We start from the raw sequence: 18,665 nt of genomic DNA, 5'->3' as shown, positions 1-18,665 counted from the left end.
AACTTAACTTGCACAACATGTTGTTTCGTAATTAAATTAAACTCGCAGGATGTTTTGGATTAGAGGAATCTTCCTTCAACCACATCCAAGGTTGGTAAGAGAGTGTGACCTGCCTGGGATAGAATTCCCTCAGCCAAAACATCCAGAACATTTCACTGGATTAATTTGCAACTCACTGGGAGATTTGGAGTCTAATTTGCTGAAGATTTTCTGTCTGTTTCCATTTCTGTTTTCAAATCAAGTCAGTATGCATTTATTCAGCTCTCTTATTGAAAATGATATAAAAGGTATTACTGAGTCCAAAGTGTAAAGAAAATGGCAGATAAAATGCAAGGAAAGGAAGAAAAGTAATGACCGAATAAATCAGTTCCTTCATGAATGAAGAATTTATTCACAAATAAATAAATTCATTCATCCAACAAATGAACTTACAGGGCTCTTATGTGTACCGTGCACAGAGCTAGGTAAGTACTGTGCAATAGAAAGAGAAATATAAGCCACTGTTTCTGTTCCCCAGGAGCTTAGAATTTATTTTTTATAAAAGATTTGCCATTGGACAGTTTAAATTCAATTTATACTGGTGTTTTAATCCAATCAAAAACTTCACAAAGAAATAACCATGAACAATTTCCTTGCACCGTTAAGGAGATGTGGAACATTCTACGAGGGAAAAGGCTAAGCAAATCGCACTGCACTGCTGGAAAGAGTGTGTGTTTTGGTTGGATTGGATCCTGTGGCCCCTAGCCAGCTGGCTACAGGGAGAGAATTTTAAAAATATTTTTTCCATTAGGGGGCTGTAGAAAATAATCCTTGGTACAGTATATTAGGTATATGAGGTATACTTTTTTCTTTGAGCATTGCCATGGGTCTATGTAGCTTTAGAAGGAATGACCTTTAGCAAAAAGTAAGTGACAAATAGGGCCAAATGTTTTTACAGTTCTGAAACATAGGGAGAAATTTTCCATTTAATCCATCTATGTCCCAAACTTGGCTTCTTGTGGGTGAAACTGTAGTTCTTCAAGATTCAGTGAAAGAAAGAATGGGAAGTAACCAAAATGCCATGATGGAGTGTTACTGAAAAAGTTTAGGGAGATGAGGCTGATGACATTCATCCAGAAAGGATGGTTATTATGTTAATGGCATTTGAGGGCTGTTCCCCACTGCCCCCATGTTTTATCAGTTCAGGCTGCTATAACAAAGTACCACTTATAAACTTACAAAACAGATATGTATTTCTCACAGTTCTGAAGTCTGGAAGACTGAGATCACGGTGCCCGCATGCTCAGGTTCTGGTGAGGACACTCTTCTGGGATGCAGTCTGTCAGCGTCCCACTGTGTCCCCGCAAGGTGGTGAGAGAGCTCTCTGGGGTCCCTATTATAAAGGCACTAATCACCTCCCAAAGGCCCCATCTCCTAATGCCACCACATGGGGGGGTTAGAATTTCAACATATGAATTTGAGGGGACACAAACACTTTGCCCATGGTACACCCAATTTCCCCTGCTCCCACTAGAACCTAAGCTCCATGGGGAAAGGATTTTGCCTTGTTTTCTTTTTTTTAATTGAAGTATAATTGATATACAATATTATAAGTCACAGGTGTACAATATAGTGATTCACAATTTTTAAAAGTTATACTCTATTCATAGTTATTATAAAATATTGGCTATATTCCCAGGGTTGTTCAGTATCTCCTTGTAGCTTATTTTATATATAATAGTTTGTACCTTTTAATCCCCTCCCCCATATCACCCCTCCCTCCTTCCCTCTCCCCACTGGTAACCACTAGTTTGTTCTTCATATCTGTGAGTCTGCTTCTTTTTTTGTTATATTCACTAGTTTGCCATATTTTTTTAGATTCCACATATAAATGATATCATATGACATTTGTCTTTCTCAGTCTGACTTATTTCACTTAGCATGATGCCCTCCAAGTCCATCTGTGTTGTTACAAATAACAAAATAGCATTCTTCTTTATGGCTGAGCAGCATTACATTGTATATGTACCATATTTCCTTACCCATTCATCTGTTGATGGACACTTAGGTTGCTTCTATACATTGGCAATTGTAAATAATGCTGCTATGAACTTTAGGGTGCACGTATCTTTTCAAATTAGTGTTTTTGTTACTTTTGGATATATACCCAGGAGTGGAATTGCTGAGTCATATGGTAGTTCTATTTTTACTCTTTTGAGAAACCTCCATACTGTTTTCCACAATTTACATTCCCACCAAGAGTGCATGAGGGTCCCGTTTTCTCCACATCCTCACCAACATTTTGTGTGTGTGTGTTCTTTTTGAAGACAGCCATTCTGACAGGTGTGAGGTGATATCTCATTGTCGTTTTGATTTGCATTTCCCTGCTGATTAGCAATGTTGAGCATCTTTTCATATGCCTGTTGGCCAACTGCATGTCTTTTTTGGAAAAAAATGTTTATTCAGTTCTTCTGCCCATTTTTCAATCAGGTTGTTTGGCTTTTTGATGTTGACCTGTATGAGCTGTTAATATATTTTGGATATTAACCCCGTATCAGTCATATCATTTGCAAATTTTTTCTCCCATTTAGTAGGTTGTCTTTTTTGTCGGTGGTTTCCTTTGCTGTGCAAAAGCTTTTAAATTTAATTAGATCTCTTTTCTTTATTTTTACTTTTACTTCCTTTGCTTTAGAGACAGATCCAAAAAAAATATTGCTACGATTTATGCCAAAGAGTGTTCTATCTATATTTTCCTCTAGGAGTTTTATGATTCCCAGTCTTACATTTAGGTCTTTAATTCAATTTAAGCTTATTTTTGTACATGGTGTTGGTGAATCTTTGCCTTGTTTTCTATTGTGGCTCCTACCATCTCTCAAGAGCCAATTGCTAAGTGAGTTTTAAAACACAGGCACTTTAAAAAATATAAATTTACAATTAAGTAAATTATATTGAAAACAAAAGGTAATAAATACTCAGAATTCATCACTTCCTAAATCATCTGTGCTCTTGAGGTCGATTACAGCCGTGCAATTATGTGCTAGTGCACTTGCCTCCCCAACTCCACATTCAGTGACATCACACTGGTAGCTTGAAATTGCCATGGAAGAAGCATTTACCCCAGTTACATCACAGAAACTGGCAAATGCTACAAATTGGGACCTTTTCATTCTTTTGTTTTCTAAATGCAAGAAATGAAGAAATGTTGCAAATGTCGATTAAACTGAAAAGGATGTCACGTCTAAAGCCATTACATTGTGAATAGCACAACAAATTTGAGGAAATATTCCTGCAATATTCAAAACGATCATCCAATACAGCAAAGAAGTCACTCATGTTGTTGACTACCAAGTGCTATACAAATATGCTTCTCCTTGTTTGGCTTTCACATGACTTGTTCTGTATCAGCCAGTGATCGGGTAGGAATTACACTTAATCATCAGTTGCAACCATTAGTTGGCCCTGGATACAAAAATTTAGCACAAATCTAAAAGCATTCTGAGAGTCAACTGACAACATGTAATTTATGATAAAGAATACTGTGCATCTTATTACTATTTGTAAACTGAGTGTTATGTATTCTTTATATCAGTAAAATCTACCATAAACATACATATGTATTTACACATGTACACGTGTGCATATGTGTATATGTCTCTATATCTTTATGTCTATATTTATACATGCACTTTTAGGGGGTTGTTAGCATTTACCTACACACCACTGTCCAAAACCAAAAATCAGGGTGGACAGTAGTAAATGCCATAAGAGAGTTGCCTGAGGCTGTGGGAGCAGATGCCCTGGGAGACGGGCAGCTGTCACAGGCTTCATGAAGAAGATGAGAACCAGTGGAGGCGTGAGTTCCTGGGGGGGAAAAGGAGGTGCCTTTCTAGTAACAAGGAGGTCACTGCTTGCCTGAGGCTGTCACTGTGCTCTGCTTCCTGGAAATCAGAAAGAGACAGAGGCTCTGAGAACCACAGAGGATGTGTAAGAAGACAGGCTGAGCTCGGGACTCGTCAAAGCCCCTAGAAACAGGAATGTTCACCTCCCCTGTGGCTCCCGGGACTGGTCAGTCAGTTCAGAGCAAACTGTAGAGACAATGGCCAAGTCCCACCAGCAGGAAAATGCCACAAGCCATGGGTTTCTGTAAAGGGACTTTTTTCTTTAACTGGACTTGTAGGCTTGGAATTCAAACTTTGTTGAGGTCAGGGGATGAAATTAGGCCCCAAAATGTCCTTTTGCATTACATGTAATTATTACATGTCCTATAGAGCTGGACAGCATCTTTGTCCTCAATATCTATTCATAGTCATAAATTTTCACTGGAGTCAAGTTTTCTGAAAGGCTCTAGGACTCTAACATCATCCCCAGGCCCCCTTCCACCCTTCCATCCTCGCACACCACCCACTCTATCTACTGCCATCTCCAGTGAACCTCTAAGATGAGGCCAGCGTGTAGAGAAAACAGCACTTTCCATCCCTCCCTGCCATCAACCCCATGAGAGAGTGGGGAGAGAGGGAGGGGAGCCTATTCAGTGATCTGGTCTCAGCATCAATCTTCTTTAAATTGTTGGAGAGGAGGACAAGTGTCTTGGTCCAATGTGGCACCAATACTAGAACGTATGACTTGGCCATCCTGGCTGTGGGTGTGTTTTGTGGGAAACACTTACCCTTGGTGAAATGAAATTGTCACCTCTTGAAACCCTTGGGACAAGTCTATCTGCAGTTGACACAGGAAGGAAGGGAGAAAGAGACAGGGTGGGTGCAGAGGTCAGCAGTGGTAGAACATGACCTTGAGGGAGAAAAGAAGGCACTGGAGTTCCAGGTGGGAGGAGCTTATGCACAGAGATGTTGCGGGGGGGGGGTGCCTAGGGGTGTTTTCTAGAAGCCATGTTTGCATAGAAAACACGGTTTTTACTCTCCTTTTACTCAGGGAAAAGGCTGATGGAGTTTGAGGTGGAAGTGGTAGTGGTTGGTGGTGATCATGGGACTTGAGCCAAGCTACAGTGCTATTGCAAAGAACCCAAGTTCCCCCTGAAGACAACAGCAAGTAAGAGATGAGATCATTACAAGCACTGCCAGGAAGATCAGAGATATTCAGGGCAGGGGCCCCTGGCAAAGTCTGGAGTTTCTGCCTGGATTCTATCTGAATTGGGTCAGAAATGTAAAGATACAGCGTTTGTTCCCATAGGCTGATGTAGCGTACAGCATAGCTTTTACACATAGGAAAAATAAAATAAAATGTTTGAGATACAAGACAGGTTAAGTTTTTTGGAAAAAAATTGCTGGCTGATTACAGGAAGAATCAAGATTTATAAATAGGAAGAGAAGACCTGCCAAGTTAATAGTCAAAGATAATTACAAATATTTTGAAGGACTAAGGAAGCATAGTTGAGTTGTGTGTGTGTGTGTGTGTGTGGTCAGGGAACAGGGTAACTAAGAGAATCCTGACGGGAAAAAAATTCAGGAAGGAAATAACTTATTGTTGGAAAATGATTTCCACTCCTTATCTCAACCATTTGAGTTCACATAAAGTAAGACTCATGAAAGAACAACTATTTCCAAAGCAATCATCCTCGCACATGTTTTGGAACATAGATAACCTGAGTGGTACCAGGCTATCTTGAGAGGGTTATGGCTTGTAATTTGTTTTGCTTTCAGTGAATGACACTTTATGTTTACCCTGCACTTTTTACCCAGTTGCTTATAACCTGCAGAAACTTGATCTCTCATGTCATCCAGCCACTCTTCAGGATCCAGCAGATGAGAAGCTGGAGAGCTCTTTTTTCTGCTGACTGCGGTCATGCATGGCTGGATGATTCATGGTCAAGACTAACAGCCACATCCATGTCTCAGTCATTAATTACCAAGAGAAGGGCTCAGCCCAGAACCACTCAGAGGACAGAAAGTCCTCAGAGAGTGAGCCTATTCCGGTAAGCAGAATAATCAGAGCCAATTTAATCACATTCTGATTTCTCAGCTGCACCTTTTAAATACAGGCTGTTTTCTATGGCCCAAAGGAAACTTGTGAATGGTGCCTGAGATTTTTCATAACGTTAACATTTGAATGAAAGGACCAGGTGAAATCTTAGAATGGAGACAAACATGACCAGGGAGAAGGGCAGGGGTCAGGAAAATGTTCCAAATTTCACAAGGGTACATTTCAAAACTTGCCATTGGCAAGCTTGGTAGCAAACCCCAGATAAATTCTAGTACAGCTGATTAAAGGGATGGTTTTAGAGACCTTCGTAAAGGAAAAAAAAAACTCCCAATTGGACCCAGCATGATTCCATAAGAGCAAGAAACACCGTGTTAAACAATGTCTCTTTTGATGAGTTTGCTAGGATGCTTTGAAACTTCTATCATGCTATGCTGTTGGACAAGAAGGAGAAACGTGAGCCTGGTCACCATGGAGACAGACTTAGTGATGGCACCACGGATGCTCTCAACTCTCAGCTCTAAGCTGAGCCAGGCCCTGTGGTCCTGTCCTTACTCCCATTCACCCCTCTCAATAGATAATTCACTAATTTAACATACACCTTACAGAGCACAGATTTTCTGGATTTTATCTACTGGGAAAGGGACAGAAAGAAATTGTTCAACCACTGTCCTCATGGGGCTAATACCTAGTGATGGGAAAGGACAAGTACACAGGTAAGCACAGTCCAAGCCAGAGAAAGAAAATTATGGGAAGAAAAGCACGAAGTGCCACTGGGGTACCAGTGGAGACAAAGGTCCCTTCTGGTTAGAAGATGCAGAAGGCTTTGCTTGGGAGATGGCATTTGGAGTATGAAGGAGGAGAGACATGGAGGGTGATGAAGAAAGGCAGTTACCCCAGACAGTGTGAGCAGAGGCACAGACTAGGGAAAAGATTAAGCGCAAAGTCCAGTTTGATGGAAGCAGGGGGACTAGAAAGGCAAGTCAGGATCGTTGTGACGCATTCCTCTTGCTGGGGATCAGCCACGGGGAGCCCTTTAATCGAGCGTTTGGGTTCAGGAGTCACACGGTCTGGCATTTGAATTTTGCCATGGCCACCACCTTCCCCATGAAACTGAGCAAGTTATGTAACTTCTCTGAGCTCTAATTACCTACAGGACAGTGTTGGAGCTGCAGCTGAAACAGGAAGTTTCCTGGGGAGGGCGCTGTGGTCACTCAGGCTCCAAACCCTCCCTATACTGACCTGAATCTGGGATAGAGGGAGTCAGGAGGATAACATGGGTATTTTCCCAGATGATATAAATGAATTCCAGGTAACTCTCTAACAGCATCTTCTGGCTCCCTTTGTGGCTCCACCTCCAACCAAGGCCAGCACCAACTGCATTTAGCTGTCAGCTGGGCAGTGAATGTGATTCCTGCTTCACTCCTTCCCTCCCTCTTCTCCCTTCCCCCCAAATTCTCACAGCTTGGAGATATGCTCCGATAGTCCCTCCCAAGGCACAGGGTGGGAGAAGAGCGCCTTCTGGTGAGGAGGCAGAACCAGGGGTAGAGGAAATGGGCCAGCCAGCAGGCAGACCAGTCGAGTCTGGAGCTTAGAGTTGAGAGCAGGCATTGGGTGAGGACTGAGCAGCCAGGTGGGCTGGAATTAGCGGGTAAAACAGTCATAAGACAGATCTACTGCCTGGAAGCCAGACATCTGCTGAGGGGAAAAAGGTGAGAGGTCGGAGGTCCAGATTTAAACAGCAGAGAGAGCATCAGCTGATCTCCAGGACCTGGGAGGCTGGGCAAAGCAGAAAGAGCACAGAGCTGGGGCACAGGACTAAGGAAAGGTCTCAACCACCACAGCAGAGAATTAGCTCCGTGGGGACGTTTGTAGGGGTCCTATAGAGCATCCCCAGATGTGACTGGCTGGAGGCTTGTTGGTGGTCACTGAGAGCATCTGCTGTAGTCAGATGTCCCCCTGCCCACCTGATAGTCGGCACTTCGTGTTCTGGAGAATATCAGTCTCCCAGTAGGGTGACTGGTCTGGTTGTGATACATGATTTGGTTTGGATCCAAAGAAATCCAGTTAAAGGGAGGACTTGTGCTCTCAAAGCTCCCCCACCCCCAGCACCTAGCTCTACATCTGGATTTAGAAGTAGTCAGTCCTTCCCCTGCAAAAGTTAGGTGGCACACCTCTTGGGTTTGCTTAGGACCTTTTAAAATATCAGCTCAAGGTAGAAAATTACATATTCATCATTAACGCTAACATATATTAACATATTGATTTAAATATAATAACAATAACATACCCATGTATATGATGACATTTACTACTTTAACTCCCATTCCATCTAGACTGTGCACATCTCCAGGGCAGACACAGGTCTTTTTATTGTTACGTCCCCAAATGCCCACCACAGAGCACAAAAATATTTAAGTCAGTATGAAAGTCAGGAATATCGATGTTTAAATACTTTTCTTTTTACATATTCACAGAATCTCAGATCTGAAACTGGGAATGACTTTAATGATTGCCTAGTCTGTCTACCCAGCCAACGCAGGAATTATTTCTACCACCTTTTCAGCAAAGGATATCTCCTCTGGATACTTCTAACCAATTCTTTGTGGGACAGCCCATTGCATGGTTGGGCAACTCTGCTAGAAATTTCTTCTTCATAGTGCCCCTAAATCCGATTTCCTAGTTACAGCCACCCGGTGGTCCTACTCATCTTCTTACCCACCCTTCCCCCCAACACTCATACCCACCATCTTCTTTTCCTCTTTTCCAGATGAAATAATTACCCATGTTAATTTATTTCAAGACCTCTCTTCCTCCTAGTTACCCTACTCTCAAATCAATGAATGTGATCTATATTCATGTCCCTTCAAATATGGCGCCCAAGACTAGCCCTATGCAATCTCACTACAGAATACGGGGAGCAGGCAGCTGTTACACCCTCCTAATTCGGATATTCTTAAGCTACTAATGGCACTTCAGACTGCATTTATCTTTATGGCTATTACCTTTTCCTATTGGTTTTTACCAAACATCTAAGAAGCATAGTTTTTTTTTAAATTGAATTCAGTCAAACTAGTCTCTTTCATTCTGTCCAATTGATTTTTTAAAGCCAAACATTAAGTTGAGAATCTGATTACTTAAAATCTTGGAATGTATTAGAAAACACTGCCCTGGGAGAACAGATGGAACATATAGGTCAGGACCTGCACTGCAGCCAGCTTCCTCTTTCATGGCCCACAAGTCTCCAGGCAGGAACCTTGGAGCATCCGTGACCCCTTCATCCCTCGTGAGTCACCAAGTTACTTGGTCTTCTCAGTTTCTCCTCTAAGTTTCTTCTTTGTCTGTTCCCACTGCAGCTCTAAGATCAGATTCTCACATGAAGCACTGCAGCATCTTTCTGAAATGCAAGCCCATCAGGGATTCTCTGCTGAGAATGTGTCAATGGCTTTCCAGCTCCTCTAAAACAAAGTCTAAATCCGCTCATAGTGCTTAAAGGTCCCTTTGCAAGTTTCCCTTTATCTGCATCTGTGGCCCCATTTTTAAGCTCCCCCTGCACATCCCAGGTGTCAGCCTTTCCAACGTGCCTGCTATTCCCTGATGCACCTGGCTCCTTCCTGAGTTGAGGTCTTTGCTTGTATGTGCTGGCCTTGCTTTGAATGCTCTTCACAGATTAACTCACTTAATCCTCACCACCACCCTCTGAAGTAGATAATATTACTCCCATTTTACAGATAGGGGAGCTCATTTGTTAAGCATTTTGCCCGGAGTCATATAGTTAATAAGTTGTAGAGCCAGATGAGTCCCGTAGCCTGAAATGCCCTCTCTTTCTTTCTCCTGGGCAAACTTCTACACAGCTTTCAAGACGGTTCAAGCACTGGCTTTTTGGGAAGTCTGCCTACCCTGCTGAACTTAATCAGCACATGGCACTTATCATTCTGGGCTATTTGTTTGCTAAATGATTGTCCCCCTCTAAGAAGCACACCCACTAAGGACAGGCTTATGTCTTTTTCCTCTCTGAGTCCCCAGAGCCTACATTCTGCATCAGGAATCTAATGAATGCTTTGATGAAAGGAGCTCATTCATGAACAAGTGAATTAACTACTTACAGGGTTCCTCTTGTCGTTGTAATGTGATATTATAGCAACTTGCCAAATTGTCAATTTTGGGTCATCAGTTTTTCCTCTAATGCAAAGCTTAATTGTAGACCAGCTGTCTCCTGAAAATCAGCTCAATTATCTTGAGTCTATTTAAGAGAAATACTGCTTTCTGAAGTGTTCAAGAATTACCTAAAAAATGCAGAGGGGCAGGAAGTTTTAAAACTACTAATTCCAGCATGCCTTTGCTCAGAAGAAGTCCTTTGAGTACATCTCCCTTAGGAGGAGTAAGTCTATGAGTAATGGAATTTTAGCAGAGGAGACTCAAGAGCCCCACCTTGCTGCATGTGTGGCCAGACGGGCAATGAGAGAGAGAAAGAGAAAGGGAGAGAGGGGAAGAGAGAAGCAATGCACACTGTGAAAAATACTCCTGAACCTTTCCTACACAAAATATTCAGTGCATGAAAACAAATCTTGACAATCAGATAAACATGGGAAGCCATAAAGGGGAGGCTGAACTACCTGTGCAAACACCACCAAAGGATCTGGTAATGCATACTGTACTCACTGCATTTTTCTTAGTTTCTGCCTTCTCCATGCTCTGGCATCTAGGGCCTCGCAGTGATAGGTGATGGGGGAGGAGACTGTCCTCCCAGAGGTAGCAGATTCTTAGAGGTAGCAAACAAGCGCAGCTTTCCTAGGCAAATTGGCTAATCCAAAGCCCACCCCGCAATGACCTCCTTTATCAAGCTTTCACACATCAAGCCAATAGCCCTCTGTCCTAATCGACCCAGGGCTGGTACCAGACAGCTCAGTAAAGGGTCTTGTTCATGCTTTCCTCTCACTCCTTCTGCCTTCTGACCGACTCTGGTGCTTCCCGAACCACGCCTCCTGCTTCTAGGGATCTGTGCAGATAAAAACTTGCTCCTTGGGAGGGTACAGCTCAGCGGTAGAGTGTGTGCTTAGCACACACGAGGTCCTGGGTTCAATCCCCAGTACCTCCATTAAAATAAATAAATAAACCTAATTACCTCCCCCCACCCTGAAAAAAAATGTAATAAAATTTTAAAAATTAAAAAAAAAAAAACTTGCTCCTCATGACAGCATTTTATGTCTGTGTCTTGCCATCCATGATTAAAATAAATTCCAGGTACGTTTAAAAACTCATATTCATCTATTTCATGTAATAGAATTCTTTCCCTCCATCTTCCCTCAAACTTTTAAAGTATGTAACTAGAAATCACCATCATCATCTTATAGATAAGAAAAGGAAACAAAATGAATTTAAGTGACTTATTTAAGGTCATACGAAAAGTTAAGTGGCAGAACTGGGACTTAAACACAGGTTTTGGGCTAGTACAAAATGCTGAACATTTCCCCCCAAATGTCTATAGACGACCACACAAAGTTATGAATACATTCTCCTGGGGGAAAAGATATAGCTCAATTGGTAGAGTGCCTGCTTAGCATGCATGAGGTCCTGGGTTCAATCTCCAGTAAGTAAATAAATAAACCTAATTACCTCCACCCTCAAAAAAACAAACAAACAAAAAAAAACTTAATAAATAAATAAATAAATAAATAAATAAATAAATAAGTAAGTAAGTAAGTAAATAAATAAATTCTCCTGTGAGCCTCAGTTACTTTGTCTGTAAAATGGGGGTTACTGAATACCATCTTTTGGATAAATATGACTATGTCTGTGAAAGCACTTTGTAAAATGCAAATATGATTCAAGTCAATATACCATTGTTTGTTACAAAGTTTCTTTCAGTCCCTGGGGCTGGGAATAATCCAGTAAACCTTTGGCTTTTTTGACTACCCAGCATACAAACACATCCCAGGTTTGATGAAGCTCTACCTCCTACCACAGAGCCCAAAGGGGGCCTTTTCTCCCCATTTCCAGCAGATGCAACATGTGACTGACACAACGAACATCTGTGGTGAGAACCTGACTTCTCAGTGCAGTGTGGTCTTGCCTTACGAAGTATAGCAAACCCCAAGCCTAAACTGTAGTCCAATGAGCACAACATCCTTCACATCATTATAAATATGACATTAGCCATGGAACAGGGGTCAAAGGCATCCTCCTGTTAGGTTTTGGATTCCAGGAAGCAGCTACTGTAGTCCTGACATAACGGTCACCCTCCTACTGTTGAGATGTGGGCTTTTCAGGCACTTAAAGCAGTATTTGTAGGAATGATGGCCACCCTTTATGGTGAGTGTCTCTCTGTCTGGCATTGTAATGGGCACTTTGCCTGTTATCTCATTTCATCACCATTTAGCAGGTAAGAAAATTGAAGCATAGGGAGATTAAGACCCTTAGTAAACGGTGAGTCCATCATACTAGAAGTCCAGGGTCTAAACAGGATTTTTCATCTTTTAATGTGCATGGGAGACCCCTGGAGATGTTGTTACAGTGCAGATTCTGATTCTATAGGTCCGTGGTGGGGCCTGAGATTCTGCATTTCTAGCAAGTTCCCAAGTGGTAGAGAAGCTGCTGGTCTGAGGACCACACTCTGAAAAGCAAAGCTCTAAATCATTCTGCTTCTTGAAAACTGCTCCTTGAATCCTATCGTAAAAAGTACTCCTAGCTCCTTTATGCCTTCTAAGTACTTCCCTAGGGCCTTCTCCCTCTGCCAGAGCTGGGTGAAATGACAGGAGATGCCCTCTGCATATATTAAATTTGCAGAAACTGATTTAACTTGGTGAATGATTTTTTCTTCCATTTGTTCAATCCACAAGCCTTTACTGAGAGCCTGACAGGAGCCAGCCACAGTGGTGGGTGCTGAGGACACCAAGATAAATAAGACAAGATCCTGGCCTCAAAGAGAGGAGTTATTGATGGACACAGGCTGTCCTGAGAACCTCTGATGCTTCCCTGAAAAAACACCCTGCAGCAGACTGATTTAGGGTCAAGTCCAGTCCTGGGCTGCCTTGGCTCCAGTGCCATCTTCACCACCATGAGGCATGGGCACATTTCAGCACGTGGATCCAATTCTCTGGGCACAGAGACAGCTTTATGCGAAAACACAATTCACCTACTTTGGGTCATGGACTGTGTCAGTACACATATAAAATTATGCCTTTTTTTTGTTAGGATTAAAACACCTCGAATGTTTCTTACACTTACTTTTGGTGAGAACTGCCAAAGACAGAATTTGAGCTTTTCAGCATGTTTTAGGTAATTTTATATGCATTTGGAACACAGCCAAAAAAAAAAAAAAAATCTGAAAAGAAAATTAACCTTAGTCTTAATTAATGAAATTAAGTCTCAGAGATCAGTCAGATTCTTAGCAAATGGACACCTGTCCTGAGACTAAAGGTTAATACCTTCCAAGGGTGAGGCAATCTATGGAATTTAGTGTTTTGGGAATTATTTTCAAAGTATCTAAATTATGCAAGTCAATTTTCCCTCATGGATACTGTAATTACTTTTTATTTATTTATTTGAGATTTATTTACTACTGTTATTGAATCGTGGACTAAGGCATGCATTTCCACCGGAAAGAAATCTAAAGTTATGATCTAAGGTGGCTCCCAACTGTTCCCTATATGTGAATAAACACCCATAGAAAACCCCTCTTCTCTAGCAAATGCTATCCCTCCCTCCTCCCCACCCCTGCTTCATCCTGATGGCCTGGCTGATAAGGGAATGAGGAGAGAGAGAGATGAAGGTTTGGGAAATGAGGAGAGAATATTCATATTTCTACAGGCAGTCAGCGTCTTGTGACTGCCAGCTTCCAGAAGAGTGTTTGGCCTCATTCCACCGAAATCCTGGCACCTTTACTTGGGTCACATGGTCACTTGAGGTCATTTAGACCCAAATTCCCTCAGATGCAGATAAGATTCTAAACAGTCAGGAACACAGGAAGCCAGCCAATGTAATGGATAAGGGGAGAAAAAGAAGGAGACTTTTACAGCCATCATTCTTTACTGACCTTCTACTGCAAGGTGGTAAAGGTCTGTAAAGTTCTTGAGCTGAACTTCAAGTTGAAACACACTTTAAGGGACTCCTGGCATCCGTCCAGCTCTCTCAGTATATGGAGGAGGAAAGTTATGAATGAGGCACAGAAAGTTTCATTACCAAAGTCAAGCTGTCTGACTAGCTAAATAGGAGTCAGAACTTGAAGCTCAGTCTGCTGAATTGCAGTCCCGTGATCTTCCTTTTTGTTGCCTGAGTACATCCTAAACCACTCCTCAGTTCAGACACTCCAGCCTTCCTCCAGGAATACAGTTTTGCTTTCATCACAAACTATCTGTCTCACTCATTATTTTGTTCATTCAGTCATTTTGCAAATATGCAGCCAGAGCCTGCTGTGTGCCAGGAGGACAAGGAGAACAAGGAGAACATCACAGATCAGGTCCCCGCCCTCAAGGTAACTGTGACTCAGCACTAGAGCAATGCTCTCCGAACATGACCTTCCCCATCAGAAACTACTGCGGCTCTCCCCGTGATAGATGCTCCAATTTCACAGTTAAAACGTCTCTACAAACATCGACAAGAGAGAAAAGCAAAACATGAGAAAACCAGATACACAGCCTAGAGTGGATATTGTATCTAAAAAGAGTGGAGTGCTTTTGAAATTGAGTCAGGAAGCTTTGAGGCCCCAGTGAGTGCTGAATGACAAGTGTCCCTATGATGTTTTCCTGAAATTGATTCCACAGAACAGTAATTGAGGGGAACCTGTATTTTTCACAACTGGAATTGCCCCTTATCCAAAGAGGTGCTGGCTTACATCAAGTCTTTAAAGAATGTAGTCACTATTAGCCTAAATGAGTCCCTTAAAAACTGGCTATACTGAGGCATCTCAGAGGGTTAATAACAAGAAGGTATTGTTGCAGCAATGTGTGTTACAGCTCAGTTGAGACAGCAACCTGGATCCAGGCGAGAGACCAAGCAGCACTCGGAGGGTTGAAGAACTCAGGTTTATTATGCCAGCGGGCCCACAGGAGTTAACACTCCAAGCTCTGGACCCCGTCTGTAGGTTTATACAGGCTTTTATAGGCAACCAGTCTAGACTGCAACATTTTGCAACATCATATACAAATAAAGTGTAACAAAGGTGACTAATTAGGAACAAGATTTGTAGAAATGGATCAATCAGGAGTGAGAGAAATGGGCCAATGAGGAGTTCGCTTCATGCAAATGAAGCACTACAAATGGACCAATCAAGAGTTAGCTCAAGGAACCAACAGAATCTTAGGGGTAAGTTCTGCTTTCCTAGAAGTAAGCCGTTTCAGAGTTTAAAAAGCGAAATAATGCTTCTGGGCCAGGGAACCGAACGGTGCTGGCAGGAGGGTAGTGGCCCTGCCTGGGGGTCCTGCCATCTTTTTCATGGGGCTTTCCACCTCAGTATAATTTTGACAACAAAGTTATGTAACCAGAATGGGGGAAAAGAAAAGTCTTGCAGCTTAAAAGATTTTCTGTTTTTCTTTCTTAGAGGAGGCTTAATCTGGCCTAAGTCTAAGAAGATTTGTCTCCAATTGACAATGTAGGCTTAAATTGTTTATTATTTTTAAATGCGATAAGACCATTTTCGTTCCTCTTTGGCTTATGAGTTATTTTCTCAATTTTGAATTATTGTGATGCTTGAGAGCCTATTAGTATAGAAAGCTTTCGCAGCTCCCCTACTGTTGTTTTCAAGTAGGAATAAAGGAAAGCAACCAACATCACCAGCTAATGACTCCATGTGAACAAGGAAGTGCAAATTTGTTTCCATTTCCTTTGGAAGTATGAATCAGTGTTCCTGATGCTATAAATAGATTTCCATAGTAACTTGTATCTTTGATAAAGATTTTGATCCAGGATGAAGAAAGTGGAGAGATCATGTTAAATTAATTTTACATGTTCTAATTGAAGCATTGTCAGTGGACAAGGTTTTCCAAATTACCTCTCGTGTGCAGGGTACACAGCAGACACAGAATATATGATTTTTCCTACTGAGAAGCAAAATCAGGGGAATTAAGTTTTAAGGGTGGAAGATTATTTGGACCACCATCAACCCTGTTTAATAACAATATTTCTAACTCCCCGTTTTCTAAATTGCAGTTGGGGAAGTAGCACTGAAGTCACAACAGAAATCTATGCTCGTTCTTTAGTCTACTTTGGAGCTAAGGTTGAACGCCTATTTTTCACAATAACTGGGTTTCACTAAGGAATAGAGAATGAAGGATAATAAGTCCAAAAAAGATTTTTAAAGGATGAACCTGGTAAAGAACAAAGAAATACACTTACACCCATGACATATCTTCCACTTGGTGCCTAAGATGGGAATGGGCCAAGAGGTCTGCGGAATGACAACAGTGTCTCCACAGCACTCTTCTTCTCACAGTACAATTTCCCCTGTACCGAGGGAAACCTTCTGCAGTAGAAGGAGCAGTTTTGAAATATCCCAAAATAATTGTAAAGTTGGGACTGGAGAGAGACATAGAACTGATTTCGCTAATGGGTGCTTAGGAAAGTCCATGTTATGTGAGGGCCTAACTGGCGTATCTGAGCTTGAACATTTCCTCTGATTGTCATTAGAAAGCTCCTGGCTTTAACTGAATATCCCTTCTTTATCCTTTGGCACGCACTGTCGACTAATGATGTGAATACTTGACACAAAAATCCCATAAAACATTATGCTTTAGTAACTTCCTAGTTAAAATTTTATTTCATTTTCTTCATTGGGGTCAAGGTACAGTTTCGCCATTTGACTGCGAACAGTTTATATGTTACAAAATACTAGGGGCAATTTTTAATACCATAAACCCACAGGCAGATACTGGAGGCACATAGTGATTCTTATAACAACATACAAGCAAATAGCAAATAGTTGTTTCCTGGAGGTATCTTGAGATATGAAAATGCCTTTTTTTTGAAAATGCCTTTTTTAAAAAAAGTAGAGTTGATTTAAATATTGCATTAGTTTCAGGTGTACACAACATAGTAGGGATTCAATATTCTTATGGATTATACTAAAAATGCCTTCAAAATTTTTTCCCTTTCAGATACATGCACTTGTAATAGTGTCTAACATACATAACGTTGAAAGCTTGTCTATATATATATTTTTAATAAAACCTAATAACAAAAAGTGAAAGTTCATGGGCATTTTATTCCCCTTGACTTCTTTTAAAAACTTTTTTGCTCTGCTATTTTATCATTAAACATGATTTTTTCAAAAATATGGGAACCCTCTAAAAACCCCTTCCTCTTTCAACACTCTCCATCTTCTATGCTTCAATCAATGTGAATATATATATATATGAATATATACATATGTGTGTATGGATTTCATGCTCTGATGGTCTGAGGAAGTACAGGGATTTAGGATAACATATGATCTACTGACAGTGTGTGTGTGTGTGTGTGTGTGTGTGTGTGTGTGTATCTTAGACACAAGGCAAATTAAAACTAGTTTTAAAACAAGCCAATCATTTCTGCTCCTTTCCTTTGAAGTCTGTTATTCGCATTAGGTATCTCTAAAAGATCTGTAAAGTTATTCTCAAATTTCATTTGCCATGTAAAAGACATGATTTAATTATTTCAGCCAACATTCAGACACCCCATCCATCCTAGGCAAATCGTGGCACTTGGATTAAGCACTCAGTTAACATCCAACTGTCTACAGCCACTTCAGCACAGCGAGGGGAAAAGCAACATTTTACTTCCACCTCAAACAAAGCTATCATATTTACCTTCTACTTTGAAGATAGTAAAGTGCGGTCGGCAATGGAAAGAACCCAGCGCGTTACCTGCGCAGTTCATCCACAGACCCTGGTAAACCCAAGTGGCCGTTATCACCGATGACGCGCGGGTGGTTACTTTCCACTCGTTGGAGGCGGTGGCAGCGACCAGGGCGCCAAAGCCCCCGACGCCGAACACCAGAGCCGAGATCTGGGCCCTGGACATGTCGCTCCGCTGTCTCCAGGGACACTGTCCGGACAGAACACTGTGGTTGTCTAGGCATGCAGAGGACCAAACCCGCGTGGACCAGTGAATGCGGGTAGGTGACAGTACTTCATGCTCGGATGGCCTGAGGATGCACCAGAATTGAGGATAAAGTCTGATTTACTGATGGCATTTTAACGGTAGCCTAAGATGATCTTTCTAATGTCCTACATGGGCATTTACTAAAATTTGGTAGATGGCTTCTAAAGGTTTTGAGTTCACAGATTTTTTCCTAGCACCATAGTTAATGCTTAATTTTCTGTTAGCCTGAAGCTTAACGAACCATGCAACGACCAGATATTACAAAGTACAAATTATATAGTAACAGTGAAGGCTTATGTGACCCACTGCTTCTTCAGAAGTCTTGTGTGCTTCTGAGTCTTTATATAAATGGAATCCCAGTGTAGGTTTCTTCTGTAATCTATTCTTTCACACATTATGCTTGTGAAATTTATCCATCTTCAGGAATGTAGCTATGGTTCATTAATTATTACAGCTGGATATAGTATTTCATTAAACACGTTACAATTTATTTATGTGTTTTCCTGGAGATCAATATTTATTTCGTTTCCCCCTCAGCCTTTACCCCATAATAATTGGAACAGCTATAAACATTTTTACGCATTTCTCCTTGTGCACAGGGTAAAACCTAGAAGCAGAATTGCTAGGATGTAGGAAATGCCATCTTCTATTTTACAGATAATGCTACATTGCTTTGC

At 41.5% G+C, this 18,665-nt stretch overlaps 1 protein-coding gene across 2 annotated transcripts in view; it reads right to left on the bottom strand.

The window, feature by feature from the left end:
• The window catches only part of CLDN10 (claudin 10), an 88,935-nt gene extending 70,783 nt beyond the window's left edge, over positions 1 to 18,152 (bottom strand). The window contains exon 1 of one of the 2 annotated variants that reach the window (XM_010959686.3): positions 17,694 to 18,152. In XM_010959686.3, the coding sequence (XP_010957988.1) occupies positions 17,694 to 17,907 (214 nt within the window). In that variant the 5' untranslated portion in view covers positions 17,908 to 18,152. The remainder of the gene's footprint in view (positions 1 to 17,693) is intronic. The other variant, XM_074378430.1, reaches the window with a different exon arrangement.
• Between the last annotated feature and the right edge of the window lie 513 nt (positions 18,153 to 18,665).

Source organism: Camelus bactrianus, chromosome 14 (assembly GCF_048773025.1).
Source record: "Camelus bactrianus isolate YW-2024 breed Bactrian camel chromosome 14, ASM4877302v1, whole genome shotgun sequence".
Classification (NCBI taxonomy): domain Eukaryota; kingdom Metazoa; phylum Chordata; class Mammalia; order Artiodactyla; family Camelidae; genus Camelus; species Camelus bactrianus.
This window is presented reverse-complemented; position numbering and strand designations above follow the sequence as displayed.